Raw genomic sequence first — 21,658 nt, 5'->3', positions numbered from 1 at the left:
AGGGTTGCTGTTGGTTTCTTAGAATTCCCATGTAATGACAGCAGTCCCCACTAGTTGATTGTAAGGAAAGCCAGTTAAGAGATTTAAGAATAAACACTAGTAAGTAATAGTAGCATGGTTTTACCCACCTCAAGGCTTTACAATAAAGTAGAACACAGGTTTTAAAATATATAAATACAGTGTTTAAAACCTTCCAGAGAAGCAGTACGTCCTTTAGTTGACAAACGTGTGATAAAGAGAGCTTAAGGGAGGCAGAAATAAATTCTTTCAAAAAGTAAGCCAACTCTTTGCATCAGTCTTCAGGTGCTCAGCCATGTTCCTGTGGGTACTGCAAGCCAGATACCACAGCAATCTTGCATCTGCCTACAAAAGGCAGACAGCTTTAGACTGAGTTCTCTGTCGTAGTAGCCAGCTACTGTTTCCTGCTGAAGAGTGGCTCCACATACCTCTGAAGCTATTGGTCTAGGAAAAAGTCTCCACCACTTCTAGGCAACCTGTTTATTGAACATTCACACTGATTTGTTTGCACAAAGATTGCTTGGAACCTGCACAGTACCCACTGTTTGTTGAGCATTCATTTAGATTTGTTTGCACAGAGATTATGCAACGTCCACTATTTATTGAGCATTATATGAGCTTTCATCAGTTCATCATTACCCTACACTTTCACACCTTCCAACATTCCTCTGATGAAAATAGGGTGTCCTAAATAATAATAATAATAATAATAATAATAATAATAATAATAATACCAATACCTCTCCCATTTGACTAGGTTGCCCCAGCCACTCTGGGAAGCTTGGAGGGTCTGCACTCTTCTTACTGCAAAAAATCTGAGCGGGTTCCTTTTTTAAAAAAGTGAGCTTGCTGCAGAATAACACTTCACTTTTGAAGCCCAAACCTAAATGTGCTAATATATGATCGAATCCCTCCCACAGAATATTGACCACCTGGAAGCAAACCAGATATGATGGAAATGTAGTAGTAATGCAATAAGCACACAGACCTTATTACAGATTAGTGACTGGTTTCAAAACTGAACACGAAGTGGACAGTTGGAAGGAATTAATGGATTTCACAGTGTAAGGGATGTAAACAAGAGTGTGATGTACCAGAGCTCTCCTTTGCAATTATTGCTATTGAAATAATTCATAAAATGATTTAAAGTCAGATGATGCCAAACACCTTTAGAATGGTAAAATCCCAAGAAGACTAGGAAGAGGGCCAAAAGGAATTCCCCAAACTGAAAGCAGAGAGAGATGAGATTCTGTGTGAATTCAAAGTGCTCCCTCATGGAGACAAAAACAGCACAGAAGACTGTGTGCTCAATTATAACGAGTCTGATAAGTCTATTAGGAGAGAGACTTGCTGTTCAATGAGTTAAGTGGAAAATGTAGGCCAAGATGCACAGTGAAACAAATAGACAGAATTTCTGGGAGGCCAGTTGAATATAATGAGACTTACTTTTGAGTAAACTCAACATGTGTTAAACGAATGGTAACTTTGGATGGACTTTTGGTAAACGCACTTCTGGTAAACGCACACAAGCATAAGCACTTGGGAGACCAAAACAAAACAAAACAAAACAAAACAAAACAAAACAAAACAAAACATGGTTGTTTCAAACAGACCTCCCCTTCAAGACCCACCAATATCCTCCCAAGTTTTTCAGAGAGATGGCAGCAGCTTTTTACTCTCCAGGGCTTGGCACCCAGGAATTTAGGATTTCAAAAGGTTGTGGGTTTATTGGGGGGAATGTACATCCCCCCACCACCACTGTATTTTGTGGGCAAAATCTGAGCCATGTTTGATCTTTCTGTGTCTATATTGATACAGAAGCAGCACTCTCCATCTATTAGAGTCTATAAGGTATGTTAGCTGCAGACAGTTTTGCCCTGGCAAGTTCTAGGAGAATTATGGTACTAACTGTGTCTCCTAGGAGTTCTGAAAAATAACGAGTTCCACAAACAGAAAACTGTTGCTGCTAGACAGAGATTTAGGGTCATGGAGGGAGACTCTTAGGAAGCTGCTTGCTTGCCTTTGGCTGGTGGCCCTTGTGTCTGTTAGTGTGTGTGTGTGTGTGTGTGTGTGTGTAACACAGGCTAATACAATGAAGACCCACCCGGTGGTGGAAGTGGTTCCACAGCTCCTGGAATATAAACTAGAGTACTCTCCAGATCTGCGGTGTGACAAGCAAACAGACTTGGTGCCTGTTTGCTATCATTGCAAATCCTGCATCTTGTCCTGGAAGGCTCTCTCCACCCGAGAGTGGTTTGTGCGGGCCAGCCATATTTCTAAGGGGCAATTCTTGAAGGGGATCATAAAACGGTTCCAAAGCCAAGACCTCTTGAAGTATGCCTGGAACCTCCTGCAGTCCACCAATAGCAAGGATTTCACCTACAGCCGTTCCTGCGTCAGCTCCAGCTTCGCAGCATCTTCCACCTTGGACCGGGCACTTAATCCGAAGAAACTGGAGCATGCCATGGAAGACCTCTGGAAGTGGTTCTTAAATGCCAGTTTCTGGAGCAAAGCAAACTACCTCTTGCTTCTGCTGCAGATGTGTGATTCACAGTTGTTGCTGATGGCTGCCAACCTGGTTAGCATCCTCTTGAGCCAAGATGAGGCCACTTGCAAATCGGCGGACAACAAAACAGGTAATACTAATGCATTAGGAAGCTGAAGGTGCTATCTCTGACTCTCAACCAGACATCCCAGTAATGTGTGGAGGGGGAAATGGACAGTATCCTTTACTATTGTGCTAATCCTCATTGCATAGATATGTGTGGGGCAGCCAGCATCGTAGTTGCTTGTGGTCAACCAGCAAAACTGAATGAACTGTCCCAGCTTACATTAGCCAAGGATCTAGTTACATTCAGAAGTTCACGTGAAGAGGTGGGTGTGGTGGGGGACCTCCAGATGCTGCTGGACTTCAATTGCCATCACCTCTGGGTGGGTCTGATGGGAGTGGGAGTCCAATAACATCTGGAGGGCCATAACTTCCCCATACCTGACTTCAGAGAGGACCACGTTAAGTGTAGCTTGTAACTGCTCTTCCTTTGGTTGCAGACCAGTGAGCAAAGAACCTAGATATAGAATCATTTCCTGTGAAACGTTTGTCTCTTACTGTTTTGTTTTTTCATTTTTTTCTATCTCCTGTGTGATTTAAATCTTTCCAGCTGTGCCAGATGAAGATCAAACAAGCAAGGATGTGATTCCTCTTAAGAAGCAGGAGAAATCTATCTCCCAGGTTCGGAGCCACCTCACATCTCACACCTCTGGTTTTACCTCGGGGGTTGCTTCAGAGAAGAGTGACTTATTTGGTATTATTTAATTCTGTTTATCCATCCATCCATTTCCCATTCCTAATACAGTCATACCTCTAGTTGTGTTAGGTTCACGTTGCGTTTTTTCTGGGTATTAACACAGCAAACGCGTAAGTGTTTACTTCCAGGTTCGCCACTTTGTGCATAAGTGATCTGCGTGCTTTGCGCATGTGCAGGAGTGCTCTATCACGTCACGCACACGCACAGAAGTGGCGCTTTACTTACGGACTTTTTGGGGTACGAATGGCACCCTGGAATGCATCACGTCCGTAAGCAGAGGTACCACTGTATATATATATATATATGCCACTTTTAATATGCAAAATCCATAGTTATTTTTGGGTCAGCCAAAATGTCACAGAATAGTGAGCAAGCTTTCAGGTGCTCCAGAGTTCTTCCTTAGGCTAGAAGTTAAACTTGTGGTGGGGCTGGGAGGTGGTCACATCTCCCTTTTATCAAATTACCCTAACCAATGCCATCCCTTATCACAAGAGCAGTGTACAACAAAGCTCATGCTGTCAACCCCACCAACCTCTGCAGCTGATCCAATAGACTAGACTTTGTCTTCCAGCCAAATGTCAATATCTGCTTCTAACAGTGGCACCCCAGTGGAGCAAAAGAGGTCCACCCAGTATGAGCAGGTGGGTGGGTGGGTGGGGAACAGATGGCAATGCCACTGTTAGCCTGAACAAAACATGCTATGGCATTACTTAACTGCCTCCTTGTGATTTCAACTCTGGTGGCAGTCTTGGCTCTCCAGCATAGCTTCTGTGGCCATGCTGGCCATCCCAAGGTCATGGTTGGGAAACTCTCAATCAGAAAGTTAAGATCAGCCTCCTCCACTCAAGTTATGTCAAGGCTTGTTGATACTCCTGAGCTGCACCACCCTGTAGCTCTGGCGGGCCATCCTGCTCTGCTCTTCTTCTCATTCCACTTAATTCCCCTTCCAGCAATCCAGTCCACCAGTTGTAATTATAGATAACAGCCAGAATCACAGTAGTGGATGTTTTGATGAGATCAGTGATCAGCAAGGCAGACCATTGGTCTGTTTATCTCAGTGTTGTTCCCAGCAACCAGCAGCATCTCCCCATGATTTCACACCAGGGTCTCTTCCAAGGTCTCTACTTGGAGATGCTGCAGATTGAGCCTGGGACCTTCTGCCTGTGAAGCAGCAGCTCTACCACTTCTATGTCAATCCATGACTTTTCATTGTTCCTGGGTTTTCTCCAGGAGGCACATCTTGTTGGTAAATAATCGCAATATACTACCCAGTTAGCATAATGGAAATCTGGTGTTGCATAGCCCCTCTTGAGATGTGGGACTGTATGAGACATTGGCTATGTCACTTACAAAGCCATGGTCCATATATAACATGTGTATGAGGAGGTCCAATTGCTCAAAGGCACAGGCTGCGTGTTCACTGCAGGGCTATAGAGGGTAACTTAAGCTTCTTATCCTGCTCATTCTTTTTATGGCCACTCTGTAATACTCCCTTGGTTGATTTTCTCATCCACTCCACAGGTCATCTACGTTTGCAAAGGCTTTGGAGCAAAGAGTCAGGTCAGATGTCTGAAGTATTGTCAGAGTACATGGATGAAGCCGCCAGCAGCTCTATCATACTGAATGTCGCGGAGCCTGTACCCACCCATCCCACAAAGCCCTCCAAAGTCAACAAGTTCAAAGACTTCATTCGCTGTCTGCCCATCCACTTGTCCAAGTTCATATTGCGTAAGAACCTCTTGCCTTCCTCACAGTGCCAGATTTACTTATACACAAGCTAAATTAAGCTACATTCAAGGGCTTCAGATTATGAGGAATCTCTAAATACATTCTTTTAAAAACTAAATTTAATGTTTTACATAATGGGTTAAAAAGGAGAAGAGGGAAAGCAGACTCTAAAACATACAATATTGCTCTGATATGACAACAATATACTTAATGGCTACACATTTGTCATACTGAGTTCATTAATTTGTGCAGAAATAGCTGTATTTTATAAGGTGTCCATAGTTAGATGGTTAGTTTTTTGTTATATCCTTACCTGTGCCACCACCATATATACCAATATTAAACTTCGTTATTTCTATGCCCATTGCCTTTTCTGTTTTTTGTTTCTTTTAAAAAAAATATTTTCCGGCCTCTTAAACTTGACAAAGCTTGACAAAGTTTCAGCATGTCTTAATAAGTCCCTGAAACAGCTTTCTAATGCTTCGCTCTTAGGAAGCAACAGAGCAACAAGCTTCTCTTTGTGATTCTCTAGGAATGCTGGACATGAAATCCTTGAACAGATGTGCTCTCGTGAGTGCACACTGGGACTTCCTGGTCAAACTAATCAAGAGGGATATGATAGCAAATCGTGCTCTCCAAAGTGAGATTGCATTCCTGCAGGTACTGTGGGATTCTCAACCCTTGTGGTTTGTTAAGGGTACTGGGCATTGTAGCTCTTTGAGGGGCAAACTACGGTTCCCATGATTCTTTGGGGGAAATCATGTGCTTTCAATGTATTGCGTATCTGCAGTCATAGTGTGTGGAGTGCAGTCAGTAAGGATGGACCTGCCCTCCCATGCAGAGGCCAAGCATTATCTTGTACCAACTGCAGCCATTTTTGGTCTAACATTTCAGTGTTGACATATTTAACTAAATGATTTTGTCTTCTTTCTGTTGCAGGGGTCATGCCCTAAAGGAGCAATTTCCAACTATGCCAAAGTTGTCAATGTTGCCATTCCTCGCATAAACTCTGAAGGTGACATCATCCGAAGCAAGGCCAAGTTAATCGTAACTATAAAGGTGCATTGTGGGTGTTCTGCATTCCTGGATTTTCTTGGATTGGGTTTGAGTAGGTGATGGGAAATTCTTGGGCCCTATTCAGTTCTCTGCCATTGGTTGATCTCTCTGTTGAGAAAGAGAGAGAGAGAGAGAGAGAGAGAGAGAGAGAGAGAGAGAAACCGCAGAGAGAAACCATGCCTAGAGTATGGAAGTGTGAAGTTGTGTCAACCTGAAGCTATGCTCCTTCTTTCCCAAAGAAAGGAATAACAGCCCATATGTGTGCACAACTTGCGGTGGGAGTCTGTGTACCTGTCTTGCCCTAGCACATTCTCTATACTGGGTAGAGGGGGCTTCTGATGATGGAAGTGGTGGTGGAGACAAAGCCCATTTCTGCCAGTTGAAGCAGAAGGCCACCTACTTCCTCGTTTGTCATTCTCTCATATCACCAGCCATCATTGCTCCTCATTCTGCTTTAAGGAGAATGAATACCTGCGCAAAGCTTATCATGGACAAGAGGTAGACATTGTCAAGTTGGAAGAACGGAATGTCTTCTGCAGTGGGTATAATGTCCGGATTCTAATAGACAGGTATGTGTACCTGGCAAGAAGTGTGTTTTGCCTCATTCCACCCTCCTTCCCCCCCAAAATCTCTACATGTGCCTCACAACAACCAATCTTCCACAACATATGGGGCATTTTGTAAACCCATGAACCTCTGGTGATATTTTCAAAATAGTGAACACAGGAGCAGCACACTAAGGGAAACCTCTCTGTGTCTTTTATCTGCCTCCTGCCACTGAATAAGTTGCCACAAGTGGTACAAGTAGAACATACATTCCCATAATACATGCAAGTAGTCCAGTTCAGTTCTTTCATAGAGGCCAACAACACTTGGAGGAAACCAGATCTGGGCGGCCTGGCTTAGACTTTGGGAAATAGTAAGAATGACTGCAAGGATGAATGTTTGGTTAGTGTTGCATCTCTTGCTACAAACAGGGATGTGGTGTGAGGGCATATGAAGCTAAGCAGGTCTGGATCTGTTTGCTGCTTGGATGGGGGACCTCCTGGGAATACTATATTAGTTGTCATGATGAATTCCACCATGGAATAAAGGCAGGGTATGAAAGAAATAAGTCTATCAAATAAAACCAGGTTCTCCCTACAACTTTCGTTTCCTCTTCAGTTTGGATCCAAACAGAGTGATTCACTATGGTGGTGGGAAGCTGATGGCCACTGGTTCTGTGGACCGGAAAGTCCGTTTGATGGATGTGGATGAGATGCGCTATGTCCCTCCTGCCTTTCTGGGACATGCTGGTAGCATCCGGGCTGTGTACCTCAATGAACAGAAAGGATTGCTTTTGAGTGGCAGCTATGATCTCAGCATCAGGTGAGCTGTGCTGATCCTAACATCTTTACATTGATTTGGGGGGGGGGGAGGCAAAATATGGAAGATGTTAAGGGTACTTACGGCCCATTTAATTCAACGTCCCTTGAGTGCTTCGTTGCTAGTGGGGCTTACAAATACTTCACATTGTATTATTATGCTCCTTGAGTCTAAAATAAGTTATGTACTCCCACAACAAGGATGAGGGCTCAGGAGTAATCTGAGCAGAGGTACATTCCAGTGCTGGGTGGAGCCATAGCAAATGATGGTTGGAGCCAGAGAGCTCCAGAATTAGCTACCGTGTTATTTTTTAAAAATAATTATTATATACCATCCTTCATTCTCCAATTCCAGGGCACTTCACACAGTAATGAAATACAGAGCCACAGACCACAGAACACAACAGCAAATGAAACAGCAATGCACTTGCAACTTACTAACAGAATTTCAAATAAATTGTTGGTGGACTAATTTGTTGGTGGCTCCAGTTCTTTAGGGAGTGTCAGCTTCTGAACGTTGTTTATTGAAACCCAGAAAGCACATTAAAAACAACAACAGTATAGTGCCATGTGTTACATTGTATTCCATAATATATCATACCCATATCATCAAATTATTTAAACTTTAGTATATACTAGAGAAGCTATAAAACCTGGTACCAACAGATCGGACAAGAAGATAGGTGAATGGAATGTCAGAACTTAAAGCAATTTTCATGCACATATCTACCAATTGCCACACATTGCCAGTCCCCATACTAATTTAGTAGGCTACATAGTAGAAAAGGGGAAATGAAGCATTAACCCCAGTATCATAATCCAAACAGAGAAAGACCGTGCAAAGCATATTGCTTCCAGATATTTATTCCCATTTGTTTGGTTGTACCCCTATCTAGATATGCTTGAAATTTCAATAACTTGTTATATTCTGGCTGTGTACACTCTTCTGTTTACTCAGCATCTCATGCACTGCCGCTACTAGTTTGGAAAGCAATGTATACACCATGTTGGCCACAATGCGTATCAATTCTGTTGTTTCTTGAGAAATACTGCATTTTGATGCAATTTTCCCTAAACCCGCTTTGATCCAAATTGATGGGGGAAACACCCTAGCAATGTTTTAAGCTGGTAACATACATGCAACTTCAGTGTTTATTTCTTTTCATGCTCTTGATCCGTATCTTTTAGAATGTGGAATATCCTCACTGGGGCATGTGTGAAAATTTTTAACGGCCACACAGGAAGCATCACTTGCCTGGATTTCTACAAGAGCAAGTTTGTGTCTGGATCCAAAGACTGCACAGCAAAATGTGAGCAAAACGTTGCCTGTCTCCCAGGGAAATACGGGAAAATCTACATACTATAGTTAAATTTAAACTTTGCAGAACTAAAGGGTAAACAATTGTAATGCAGAACTATGACCACATCGTCAAGATACTTTTAAAGCAGAATCATACCACTTTAAACAAACATGGCTTCCTCCAAAGAATCTTGGGAACTGTAGTCATTAGAAGGCTCCTATTGGCACTGTGGTCTAAACCACTGAGCCTCTTGGGCTTGCTGATCAGAAGGTCAGCGGTTCGAATCCCCGCGATGGGGTGAGCTCCTGTTGCTTGGTCCCAGCTCCTGCCAACCTAGCAGTTTGAAAGCATGCCAAAAAGTGCAAGTAGATAAATAGGTACCGCTCTGGCTGGAAGGTAAACGGCGTTTCTGTGTGCTGCTCTGGTTTCGATGTTCCATTGCACCAGAAGCGGCTTAGTTATGCTGGCCACATGACCCGGAAAAACTGTCTGCGGAAAAACGCCAGCTGCTTCGGCCTGTAAAGCAAGATGAGCGCCGCAACCCCAGAGTCGTATGTGACTGGACTTAACTGTCAGGGGTCCTTTACCTTTACCTTTTATTGCAGAATAACATGTTGCAGTGCATCCTCAATACAGTGGTACCTTAGTTCTCAAATAGCTTAGTTGCCAAACAAATCGGCTCCCGAATGCCGCAAACCCAGAAGTAAGTTTTCCAGTTTGCGAGTGTTTTTCAGAAGCTGAATGTCTGACACAGCTTCTGCTTGAGTGCAGGAGACTCTTACAGTCAATCAGAAGCTGCGCCTTGGTTTCTGAACAGTTTTGGGAGTCAAATCGACTCCCGGGACAGATTAAGTTCAAGAATCAGTGCAGCACTGTATCTAACAGGAGTGTTCCAGTTCAAGGTGCCAATATGCCTTCCTCCATAAGTTGCAAGGGGTCAAGCAAGACTGTTCATGCACACTGTTTCCCATTTTTCCTCTCCGGTAGACACTCAGCATTCTATTTTGGCTGAAGGCCACTAAGGCTGCTCAGTCCTCATTGGGATTTTCTTTTCTGCTTCCAGAGCAAGTGCTGGGGGTTGCTTGGTCATCAGAAGGAAGGGGACTGAGTGACTCTTTGGAGCAGATGCTGCTGCTAAATATGCTGCCACCTGTAGAGATTTTTTTGCAAGAGAGTACTGTCCATCTCCCAGCCTGTCTGTGTCTTTGGCAAGGTCTCTGAGATCCTGCACTCAGCTTAATGGCACCAGGAGACTGCTCAGGGTTGTGCTGAAAATGAATTAACAGCATCTTTTTGTGTTTTTCACAGTGTGGGATATAGAAACTGGAAAGTGCGTTAAGACTTTCGCACACAAAGCTATTGTTTGGGCTGCTAAGATGAATGAAACACACATTGTGAGTGCCTGCGATAAGGGCATAGTGAAAGTGTGGCATGCTGAGACATGTATACTGATAAAGGTAAGACTTAAAACGCAGTGGCTGACTCTGAAAATGCTGTCAGCTCAGTATGTGGCACCAAGCAACACATTTAAGAGCAGTGGTGGGGAAACTCAGGCCGGGGTGGGCGGGCGGGAGGGTAACATGGCCCTCCATACTTCTCTACTGCTCTTGCCAAAAGTTTGTATGCAAACAATGGGGCTCTATCTTCCTTGGGAACACAGAGAAAGGTCACCGAGACCTTTCAAGCTTCTTTGGCATTTCATGAATACAGGGATAGCAAAGGGACTAACCCAGGCAAGCGTCAAACAATCAGAAGAGAGCTGGCTTACAGTGACCACTCATTCAGAGTGAAATATGGGAACTGCCCCTGGCAGCAGGGGTTTCCTAGGTAGGCAGCAATAGGAATTTAGTGTACAACTTCACCAAAAGTGGTTGCTAATTGCAATACATCATGTCTGTGACACACTCATAGAATTCTGAATGTTTGGTGAGGCAAACCTTCTCTGTGAGAAAGTCTTGCAGGTCTTTCTTCAGCAGGGCTTGTTCGTCTATATGTTTAATCACAGGTAAAGTTTTAATTATGCTTTCTAAAATTTTTCCTGGGGTTGAAGTTAGCCTAATCAGTCTGAATGATTCCTTGCTCCCTTTTAAAGGGGTTATATTGATCTCCTTCAACTCCAGTAAGAAAGCTGACATTTCTGATAGGTTAGATGCTTAGCACTCAGCAACAGGCGGCCAGTGGAGGTTAGTCACATCTTTACCACCAACAAAGTAAACAATGGCATCATAATCCTTTGGTTGCTGGAAGCCTCTAAAGAACATGCAAAACTAAGTACGTTTCATTTTCCAGACTTTACAAGGGCATCTGGGCCCTGTGACATGCCTGTCGTTTGATGAGTGGCATCTTGTGACAGGAAGCAATGACGGCTATATCCTGGGATGGAGCATGCACGGAAATCACAAGAGATGCCTGGGGGCTTTCAGACACCCCATGTAGGTATTGTTTATTGCAGTCAAAAAGCTGCAGACTTTGTGATGTCCTTAGCAATGACTCTTGATCCTTATGTGTTTGGAGTAGTTTTTATAAAGGACAAAGCTAACTGGAACTGTGAATCTTCCCCATTGCCAAAACCCCTTCTGTACGAGATGAGATAGCTCTCTGCTTTTGAACCATACAAGGTTTATCTTTTCTTTTAACTCCCACCCACCTCCAAGATGGCAAACCTAAGACCACAGAACCTAGCATGACTCTACTATGAATGGCTTGTCTCCACCTTCAAAGGTCCTCTACGTTAAAGCTGTTCATGGGATTTACCACTTCAGTTAATATTTAGTCTATATCACATCTCAAAAGTGTGTGTGTTGTGAGCTGGTAATGATGAAAGGATACAGCAAGAAAGAAGAAGAAGAAGGAGAAGAGTTTGGATTTGATATCCCGCTTTATCACTACCCAAAGGAGTCTCAAAGCGGCTAACATTCTCCTTTCCCTTCCTTCCCCAAAATAAACACTCTGTGAGGTGAGTGGGGCTGAGAGACTTCAAAGAAGTGTGACTGGCCCAAGGTCACCCAGCAGCTGCATGTGGAGGAGCGGAGACGCAAACACGGTTCCCCAGATTACGAGTCTACCGCTCTTAACCACTACACCACACTGGCATGTGGTTACAGGCCTCTGAAAGATGGTGGCCATTTTTCACTTTCCATCCCCATCAGACTACTTTACTCCAGAAAGGCTGTAAGTTGTGCCTCTTCATTCACTAGGCTGTACTCCAGGGATGGTGATCTTGCTGGCTGGGGCTGATGAAGGTTCGAGTCCAACAACAGTTGAAGAGTCACCTACCCTTGCTGTACTCTCTGTGGTCCTCTTCTCTAAGTTTGTCTCACTTCTCCCAGGTTCCTGCTGGCCTGCCTTGGCACATAGAAGAAGGTGCCTCTAGCATTTCTGGGCTCGAGCCAATGCCAGTTCTCGGTTCAGGCGGTTCTCCACCCAGCCCCTTATGTCAGCATACAATCCTTCAACACGGTGTTGACTTTCTTTCTCCCTCAACTGCCTAAAAGTAAATTGGCACACATTTTGTTTGCTTACGTTTAGCGCTCTGCTGATCCGGGTGCGTTCTTGCAGTAACTTTTCACTTCAGGTGGCAGCCTGTTTAAACCTCAATTTGTCATTTTCCTAGTAAACAGCACTTGCTTGACATATTTTCTGCTCAGAGTAACACATGAGGGAAGGGTAGGAACTAGGGGTGGTATTCCACTAAGTTCTACTCAGAATAGACTAATTAATGAACATTGACTGTATTATGTGCATTCTACGTGTGTGTGCAAATAGACAAAGTTGTACTAGTAATAATCCCCCCCAATTTCACCTCAGTCATGAATATTCCTTGTAAAACACATCCTCCATTTGTTTACTTTGAGGAGTGTTAATTCATCATTCTACACCAAGACACCCTTACAGTCTCAATGTTGTCCTCATAAGAGCAAGTGCTGTATTTCAACAACTTTCCTTGTTTGTAGGGAGGTTCTGTCCCTGGGATTTCTCTATCTCAGAGTCATCAGTGGCTGTGCGGATGGGAAGATACGCATATTCAACTTCCTGACAGGGACCTGCCTGAGAGTTTTGAGAGCCAATAGCAGAGGTGACCCCGTGGTGTCCTTCTGTATAGTGGAAAACACGTAGGTTGCAGACATTATTTCCCAGTTCTTAAATAATAAAGGTTGTCATATACATTTCTGAGGAAATGTGTGGGCTGGCATGTGAAGGGCCTTGGATTGCTTCCGGAGTGATTGTCCGAATTGCTGGTGGACGGCATTGCCGTTCTGGTCCTGTTTGGATGGATGTTTCTAGAGAGTGACGCTTGGGGAGTGTTCTTCAGCCCTGTGGAGTCTTCAGTGCAGGGTTCCTCGGGATTTGATGTTATCCCCTATGGCTGTTTAACAACTACATGAAACCAACGGAACCATTCCCATGCAAATGACAGCTTTAGAGGAGCAATTTTCATTAGGACTGCACCAAGGGAACGAGAGTTTAAAATTTCTCCTCCCCCATTTGCTACAATTCTATAATTCTCAGTCTTCCACCCCACCACGTGATTGCTATTTGCATTTGAAAAAAAATAAAATCATGTCACTAGTTGCAGGAAAAGGCAGTGTGGCAGTAAGCTACATCCATACCACCTTTCCTTCCTTGCAGATTGAAGGTTCTAATAATGCCTCACTCCTCACTTTATAGCACTACATGTTTGGTACTTTCTGACAGTTGGCCATGGTGTTTTCTCACTACCTTTGCCTTTCTTTTAGGCTACTGGTCAATGCACTGGGCAGTGTGGTTATGTTCCAGTTTGAGGAAGTAGTGTGGGACCACACACTAGCTTCCGAACAACTAACTAAAAGGAAAGAAAAGAGCAAATTTGACGACAAAGCATTGCAAATAATGCCGCCACATTTACTTTCTGGGCGGAAGAAACGGTCCCACAGGAATAAATGGAAGCTTTACAACACCAGAACAGTATTTTCCTATGACATTACTCGGAAGTCGACGAAATACTTCAGAAATTCTACTCCAGGTACTGCTCCTGATGCCCATCAAGTATTAAGTTAAATGGCAGGTGAAATCCTGCAAGTGTTGGTAGGCGTCAAGAAGGGAGGGACTTCTTCACCCTTTTACAAATTCTTCCAGGGTGTTTAGATGGCTTGTATACAGCCTCGGTCATCTCTCCTTTAAATTCTAATACCCTGTGATGATAAGCATCACATTTGATCTATGTTGCATTTGACATGCAGTAAAAGGGTGGTCTGATCCTCCTTTTATCACTCACAAAGAGGAATGAAAAGTCTTTCTGTACTCCAAATGTTGTTGGACTATAACTCATATCATATGCAGCCAGTTTAGCCAATGATTAGAGATGATAACTGCTGTCAAGCAACATCCGGGGACCTCAGTTTGAAGGATATATCATCATTTAGGATTATGTGAGCAAGCTGCAGTGAGCCTTGGGCTCACACAACTGCCCCTGCCACTCTGCTGTGGCTACAAAGAAGAGTTTGGAAGGTTTTGCTCAACCACAGCTTGCTTGTTTTGCCCCAACTGCAAAACCATGGTTGACATTAGCGATGGTTTATTTGACACAAGCTAGCTTTGAACTACATTGACATTAAGCACAGCTTATTGGTTTGGAGAACTCAACAAGCTGTGGCTAAGCAGAAGTGAGAGCTTCCAAGTGCCTCTTCATGGCTGTACCAGACAAGATGGGTGACCTTTCAAACCTGAGGCTTGCGGCGGCTCACTCCAGCTTGTTCATCAAACTATGCTTTAGCATGACACCCCAATGCAGCCATTGAGTTGTGCAAATGCCGAGAAATCAGACTCCTTTTGCCCACTCAGTTTGCTGCAGGGTAAAGCAAGCACAACCAAAATCTGAGTATATGAACCAGTTCTGGGTACATATGCAAAACAGATGGCTGTGCGGGGATATTTCAGGTCATTGGTGGCTGTTTGAAGATAGAATGAATTATCTGTAGGTTTTAATACACAAGCGATCTGCAATGTCCTGCTTTATACTGTTTTTTGGATAGGTAAAAAGCGGAACTCATGTAATATAATCATGGATTTGTGAGCAGGATTGGGGGGCTTATGCCCAGAGACCAAATCCAGCCCTGACTGCAATGCATCCTTACAATAAGATAACACCTCTTACTTGCCTGGATGAAGGATGGAGACACGTGGCTGTGTGTGTGTGTGTGTGTGTGCGTGGGCGCACATGCAGAAACCTAGCCCTTTTGTGTCTCAGCTACTGAAGGAAGATAAAAGTTACATCCATTGTTCACCCACTTGGGCCACACCCAAGACTGTCACGTGACCCTTAAAAGGTTCTCCATGAGGAAATGTGGCTTTTAGACTAGAAAATATACAATCTAGGGCCACCTTCCCTTCATCAGATGGCGTCATATTCTGCTTGATGACATTCTCCTAGGTTATTATTGATTAGACTTATTAGTCACTTTTTTTTCATATACAAGATACTCAAAGCAACTTAACAGCAATAAACACATAACACATATATTAAAAGCAACATTAAAAAATTATAAAACCTACCTCCATTACAGAAAGAAAGGCTGGATATTTCTGGGTTCCTAGGAATATTCATCAGAAATCTTTGTGTAGTTTTGCAAGATAGGCTTGATCTTGGTTCTCTGGAATAATGAAGAGTAAGACGGGTTTCTACTGAAGTACTCCTTTTGAATGTGTTCTAATAAGTTCTTAAGAATTATACAAGACCAACTGCACAGTAGTTAGATAATCCCTTTGGTGAAGAAGTCCTATCAGACTACTTTTCACATTTTTCTGATTTCACAATATTCCAATTAACTAGAATTTCTGGAGAGAGGAAACAGATATCAAGTGATACATTGTTCATATATGTTCAGGATGTTTGTAGCTGACACAAAACTGATAAGCCCAAGCTCACTGGCATGCACAGTCCCACTAATCCACAAGACACAACTCTGGAGTTAAGCCATTTGAAGATTGCAGCCATATAGCCATATTCTCATATACTTGGAAGAAAGTCTGACTGCGTTCAGTAGGACTTCCTTCACAATAAGTGTGCTTTGGACAGCAGCCGAAATTATTCCCTTCTTTTCTAGCTCTTAGTTATCAAATTTTGAAGGAACCTCTTCCCAGGATGCGCGAAAATGTAGTAACCCTGGAAATGAAGCCAGATGAGCAGACTAAACTCTTTTCTATTGCCGCGCGTTCAAAATCTGTAACAACTCTAGTAGGTAAGGAACTATGGTGTATTGAAAATGTGCAGCTGCATTTAAAGGTGCCATTTGTTCCTGTAGTCCAGCTTTAGGCCACTAGAGCTGATTGGCATACTCAAAATAAACAGTATGCAAATTGTAGATTTGGGAGGTGTAGTGGAAACGCCAAAGAAGGATCGAGCAGGCTTAGGATTGGCCTTGCGCAATCAACCATTCCTTGAAGGCCGCATGTCCTCGCAGGAGCACTCCTGCCCTTGAGGGTGGCCCAGCTCGGGCTCGATTGCCCAGATTATGGGACTGGGAGGAGCCCTAATCACCACAGGTGGCGGCCGTGGAGGCATTTGATGCAGAGAGTCTGGGTGCGGGGCAACATAGTCAACGTTGCTGCATCACAGACTGGACGCTGCTGTTCCTGAGGCTGCCTCCCCCCCCCCCCATGGCTGGAACAAGGGATTTGGTGATCTGGTGCTATATGTGGGTTGTCTGAGTGAAGGTATTGTGGGGATTGCTTCTTTGTGATTGTTTCTTTGTGTAAAAGGGTGGATCAAAGATTATCTGGGGAGGTTTTACACGAGAAGCCTATTTTGTTCAAATAAAAATCTTTCCCCCCACTAAGCGCTCTATGGTCCATCAGAGATCCATTAAAAACCTATTGACTTGGCGAAACAGGAGGGGGGAATGTAGATTTTAAAACAGACTGACGGAAGGTGAGGGTGAGGAAAGTAAAATGTGGGTCAGGGCATGGGAATATCCTTTACTACATGTTAAAGTGAAATAGTAAAGACGCAGGTGGGAAATGGGATAAACAAAGCACCACAAAGCAGCAGGTTAAGGGATGTTAAATTAGAAAGAGAAACAGAGCCAATATACATTTTAGATCGTACAAATGTCAAACACGTACTCTACCCTTCGTCTCCATAACATCCACCTCACACTCCTGCATGACATAATAGTAGCCTGGAACTGTGCTTGTCTTGGCGCACCATGGCAACCACTTTGACATCATCAGCAACAATGAATTCATCTCACAGTAAGCCCAATGCTGCAGTTAGGTGAGTTGAAGACTTCGGGCCCTCCTTTACATGGTAATGTGCAGAGTGAGCTCCACATTTTTGTGAGCCATTGAGCAACAAGCTTATCATCTGGCACCACTCCTTCCTCCTAGTCATATCCCTTCCCTCTTTGGACTTCCGCCTTTAAAACTAAAGTGCCATCCAACATGATTTATTCCTCCCCACCTCAAACAAACACCCAAGCCTTCTCCCCATCCTGCTCTACTCATCAGGCTTTGCAGGCCCCTACCCACCTACCCAGATTCAGTCATTCAGCCCCCCCTATCCTGCGCAAACCACAGCCCCCAGTCTCACAGAGAGAGGAGAGGGGAAGCATTCAGCAGGAAGCTAGCTACTCTTCTTCTAGCTCTTCTGACAGTGGAGCTCCTGATCCCCATAGGTTCCTCTTTCAATCCATGGATTTTTAAAAGACTTCATTTGGGGGGGGGGGGTCTTCTGATCTACCAAGTAGGGGCCCAGACCTGTGCTCCAAGTTCTGCCCTGCCTTCCCCCAGGTGCTAATCTTCACTCATCTCACTTTTATTTTTGAAAACAGGAGATGAGTTAGAGGAAAACAAGCCCTTAGCCAGCAACTTTGCATCGGGCCAGGATGCTGATGCTTTCATAAAGCACATAAAGAAGAGGCGTTTCCATGGTCCCCTGTCTGGTGACCAGATACTTCTCACTGTTAGCACAATGCAGCATGCCTACCAGACAGACCAAGTCAGTGCCAACATGGCATACAATATGAAAATCAAAGATGCCTGGGGGCCTGCCTTTCTCCAGAAAAATTTGCCCCAAAAGACCCCTGCTGCCCAAAGTCCAGAGCAACTGAAAATGGATCCATCAAGCCAGCTGAAACGACTGAAGGCTGCCCGTTGCATGATCGGCATGGAAAGGGTTTCCACACCTTATGAAACCAAAACACTGCAGTTAAGCTTAAAGAACTCCTTGCTTGGAAGCAGGGTGAAATCCTTCATCCCACCCCCCACTATTACACGTTCCCAATCATGCAGCAACTTGGCCAGAGGGGGAAAGATTTCTCGCCAGGCAAAGATACCATCTCCACCTGCCATAGGGCACGTCGTTGGTCACTTTACAAGCTCTGTCGAATCCATCAAAGTGCCCCGAATGAAGATTGCCCAACCCGATAGAGACATGATACCACGGCGACCCAAACTCTTCTTCACCCACACTCCAAACCCATACCGGCTCAATTCTGGGTTCCGGCTTTTGACAACCCAACAGATGAAAGAGTATGAAGAAGCTAAGGCGCACGAGTATCAGGCACAGAAGACCAAGGTTATAGCAAACAGAGAAAAGGAGTGTAAAAATGCCTGGCTAAGGAAAATTAAAGGTCTCCCCATCGATGATTTCAACAAGGAGGGCAAAGTTGCAGCTCCTGAGCTTGGAGAGAATGTTTTCATCTGAACTTTGCTTTTCAAAGCAGCCTGCTAGTCCTTCCAAACAACTGTCTACAAACCAAACAGCTGGCACTGGAGAGCTTTGGGCTGAATTTTTACCCTCATCTTGAAGCTACCTTTCAGAAAATGCTAACAAACTCTATTGAATTATCCAGATTTTCACATAGCTGAGAAGGTGGGACTCTGGGCTGCACTGGGGGTGGGGTGGGCTGGATATGATGGGGAAACTCCTGGTTTCTAGAGAAAGGTTTATTAACATGACTCTACAATGATTCTGTTTGTAAGCTTTGTTTCTAAGACTGTGTGTACACTTCTCAAAGCTCACCATATAGCCCAAATCTTAATGAAAATGTTCTAAACTTTGCAGTCTTATTGAGGACATCCTCCAGGTGTCCAAGAGTCACCATCAATTAATATATGTTCAAAAAATAAAGAAACCTGGCTACAACAGCTCTTACAGCGGTACCTGCTTTGTAATGAACTTGTTTCCTTACTTGTTGCTTTTCATGTGGGTCTTGTTCCCACCTTCCAAACAGGGTGGAAGGAGCAGCATATTAAATTCCCCGCAATATCAGACCGTCTCTATCCCACTTCATGTTTAAGTGGGCCTTAAAGACAAATTTTTCTCTCTGCAGCCTTCACTAGTTGAAATAAATTAGACTGCTAATACTATACAATATTCCAAATTGTTAATATGTTGAGTTTATGCTGGGCTGGCTAATAGTTTGGGGTAACTTTTTAGTTATTAGTGTGGTTTTATTTAGTGTTTTTAAATGTTATTTGTATTGGTTGGTGTTTTTTGTATATTTATTAAGTTTATTTATTAAACTTCGAAGTATCTAGGACAATATTGTTCCTCTAACACTGAAACTACCTTAGAGTGACAGGTCTGAGAGTATGCTTAGCATCTCCTTCACAGGAAGAAGTTGAGCAGATCCATTTTGTCCCAGATGCTGGTGTGGTTTTGGCATTGATTCATCTTTGACACCTGCTTTGTGTGGTTCACAAATTATACAAGGGGGAAGACAAGGGGATAACTAATCCCATTTAAAAGAAGTCCAACCAGATGATCCCCAACTTGGCAAAGAGCTGTAAATCTAACTTGGTGAGACCAGCTGAAACTGAAATGTTGTTTAAATTGTGTGTTATTAAATTATTATTTTGTGGTTGGTTTTACTGTTGTTGTTTTAATTTAAACATTTTAAGCCACCCAAAGTTCCTGACAGTTTACAGGCTTTGTGTTAATATTGCAGATAAATTAATAAACAAAATAAATAAATTTGTCCTTAGTCCTGTTTTTGGGGATGGGGCAAAGGGAAAATATAATGAGTAAATGTAATTTTCTATGGAAATTGCAGTCGAGTTGGTGCTGGACTTTCTGTCCTTTAGACTTCTTTTTACCGTTTATAAGCAGTTTTAGCAACAGCTAACCATCTCATATGTTTGCAAAGATAGTATAAACCACCATCTAGTTTTTCCTGACTCTGGCCACTGAGTTACTATCAGTATTTAGTTCTTCTTATTGACATTAAATACCATATTTGGTATGGAGGTTCCTAGCAGAGACACAAACCTACAAACTGTTCACATTTAACAGCTTTTGCCATGCTGAAATTATCTGCCTTTTGGCCTGTTCCTTTAAAGATTTACTCTGAAATTACAGTGCTATCCTAGTCATTTCTACTATGTACCCTCCAGTTCGATGTGACTGATTCGCAGATTGCAACCTAAAGCTGTGTGCACATTACTGCTTGCCTCCAGCACCTTCCCACCACTGGTGTTTGAAGCTGAGTAGACATGACAATAGCCATAATCCATAGGTATCCTGTGACTTCTTGAGAAACACTTCTGTTTGATGTGTTTTCCCTCAAACCAGCTTTAATCTGATTAGAAAACAGAAGCCACAGTTAAGCTGAGGTGTGTACATTTTGGGCAGCATTGTGCACTCACGGGTGACAGCACTTGCACAGAGGGCGGATTAGGCAATTAACATCATATTAAGACCTCCCTGCCCCCTCTCTGGTGGGAACAGCAACTTGAAATATGGGGGGGTAGGAGGGAGACCTCGCCACATTTGAAATCACTAACGTGTACATAGCCTCACTCTCACAGAGTCCAGGGGTGCTTACTGCCTGTAAAGCAGGCATGGCCAAAGTTGGCCCTCCAGATATTTTGGAACTACAATTCCCATCATCCCTAACCACTGGTCCTGTTAGCTACAGATGATGGGAGTTGTAGTCCCAAAACATCTGGAGGGCCAACTTTGGCCATGCCTGCAAAGAATCTGCATCACATTGCATGAGTTTCTTGGGCCCAGCAGCATTTTAACCTTGCTGCTGTTGCACATGTACAGTTGATTTTGGCTATACTCCTCCTCAAAGCTTCGATGGGAACAGCCTCAAATAGCTGCATTGAATAGTTAAAGCCTTTTGGAAAGGCTGAAACCACCTGCAGAAGAAGCATGAAACTGAATGATACGGAAACAGCAACAAACAGGGAAGGACAGGGGAGATCTCCACTGAGGCCAGGGCTGGATTTAGGTTTGATGAGGCCCTAAGCTACTGAAGGTAATGGGGCACTTTATATGTCCATCTGTCCTTTGTCAACAACAAATTGTCGCTGGTTTTTGTGTTGAATGTGGTCATTTATGGACCTAATAGGTATCTAAAGCAATTTGCCACTGTTGCTGTATGTAGGTTTTATTTTATTTGTTTTTAACTTATATTTTGGGAATGTACATCCAGTTTTTCCCCTTTAATTTTTTTGGGGCCCCCCAAGAGAGTGGAGCCCTAAGCTATAGCTTGTTTAGCTTATACATACATCCAGCACTGACTGAGGTAGAACTGACTGCAGCCTGTAGAAATCAACTGAGAAATTCAAGATTTTAATGTTGCTCACAGTGGATGAACAGGCAGGTAGCAATAAAGAACAAGCTTGTCAACATTTGAAGCCATGCAAGTCCTGGAAGGGCAAGGCTTCTGCATGCAACTGACACCTGGATATGGGTTTGGAGGGGTCCTGAGGGGGCAATATAGGGTGATTGGTCTCTCCTTGTATATATGAACAGTATCTTAGGAGGAGTGGAGTGGTGGTGGATGGAAAATATTGTGAGCCATTCTCTCAGCACCATTGCTTCCCTTTGCAATAAGCGGCGATATATATTTGCCATACGGATTCACATGCAATGGCATTAAAACACACGAAATAAGCC

At 43.6% G+C, this 21,658-nt stretch overlaps 1 protein-coding gene and 2 long non-coding RNA genes across 4 annotated transcripts; 1 reads left to right on the top strand and 2 right to left on the bottom strand.

The window, feature by feature from the left end:
* The first annotated feature begins 1,929 nt into the window (after positions 1-1,929).
* Positions 1,930-19,726, top strand: FBXW10B (F-box and WD repeat domain containing 10B). The gene is made up of 14 exons (XM_083487479.1): positions 1,930-2,654; positions 3,177-3,320; positions 4,845-5,051; positions 5,584-5,711; positions 5,991-6,110; positions 6,567-6,676; positions 7,272-7,475; positions 8,660-8,781; positions 10,081-10,229; positions 11,062-11,204; positions 12,726-12,884; positions 13,509-13,774; positions 15,855-15,989; positions 17,580-19,726. The coding sequence occupies exons 1-14, from the start codon at positions 2,111-2,113 to the stop codon at positions 18,452-18,454; spliced, it is 3,306 nt and encodes a 1,101-aa protein (XP_083343605.1). The 5' UTR covers positions 1,930-2,110; the 3' UTR covers positions 18,455-19,726.
* On the bottom strand, positions 7,285-17,621 carry LOC310699602. Of its 2 annotated transcripts, none has more exons than XR_014522143.1 (3): positions 17,506-17,621; positions 15,304-15,401; positions 7,285-7,422 (listed from the first exon to the last, which is right to left on the bottom strand). It is a non-coding gene; the product is annotated as an uncharacterized lncRNA (long non-coding RNA). The 2 variants fall into 2 exon arrangements; XR_014522144.1 differs by lacking the exon at positions 17,506-17,621 and adding an exon at positions 16,873-16,923.
* LOC310699634 lies at positions 12,589-14,945 on the bottom strand. Its single transcript, XR_014522177.1, has 2 exons — positions 14,906-14,945; positions 12,589-12,866 (listed from the first exon to the last, which is right to left on the bottom strand). It is a non-coding gene; the product is annotated as an uncharacterized lncRNA (long non-coding RNA).
* Positions 19,727-21,658: the final 1,932 nt, after the last annotated feature.

Source organism: Podarcis liolepis, assembly GCF_965112155.1.
Source record: "Podarcis liolepis genome assembly, chromosome: 2".
NCBI lineage: Eukaryota > Metazoa > Chordata > Lepidosauria > Squamata > Lacertidae > Podarcis > Podarcis liolepis.
The sequence above is the reverse complement of the archived record's forward strand: the minus strand, read 5'-3'. Positions and strand labels throughout refer to the sequence as shown.

Excerpts from the sequence above, each read along its gene's own strand:
- FBXW10B (XM_083487479.1), top strand. The coding sequence starts at position 2,111 with ATGAAGACCCACCCGGTGGTGGAAGTGGTTCCACAGCTCCTGGAATAT. Across the intron at positions 5,712-5,990 it reads GTGAGATTGCATTCCTGCAG|GGGTCATGCCCTAAAGGAGC; the intron begins GTACTGTGGGAT and ends TTTCTGTTGCAG. Across the intron at positions 6,111-6,566 it reads AGTTAATCGTAACTATAAAG|GAGAATGAATACCTGCGCAA; the intron begins GTGCATTGTGGG and ends TTCTGCTTTAAG.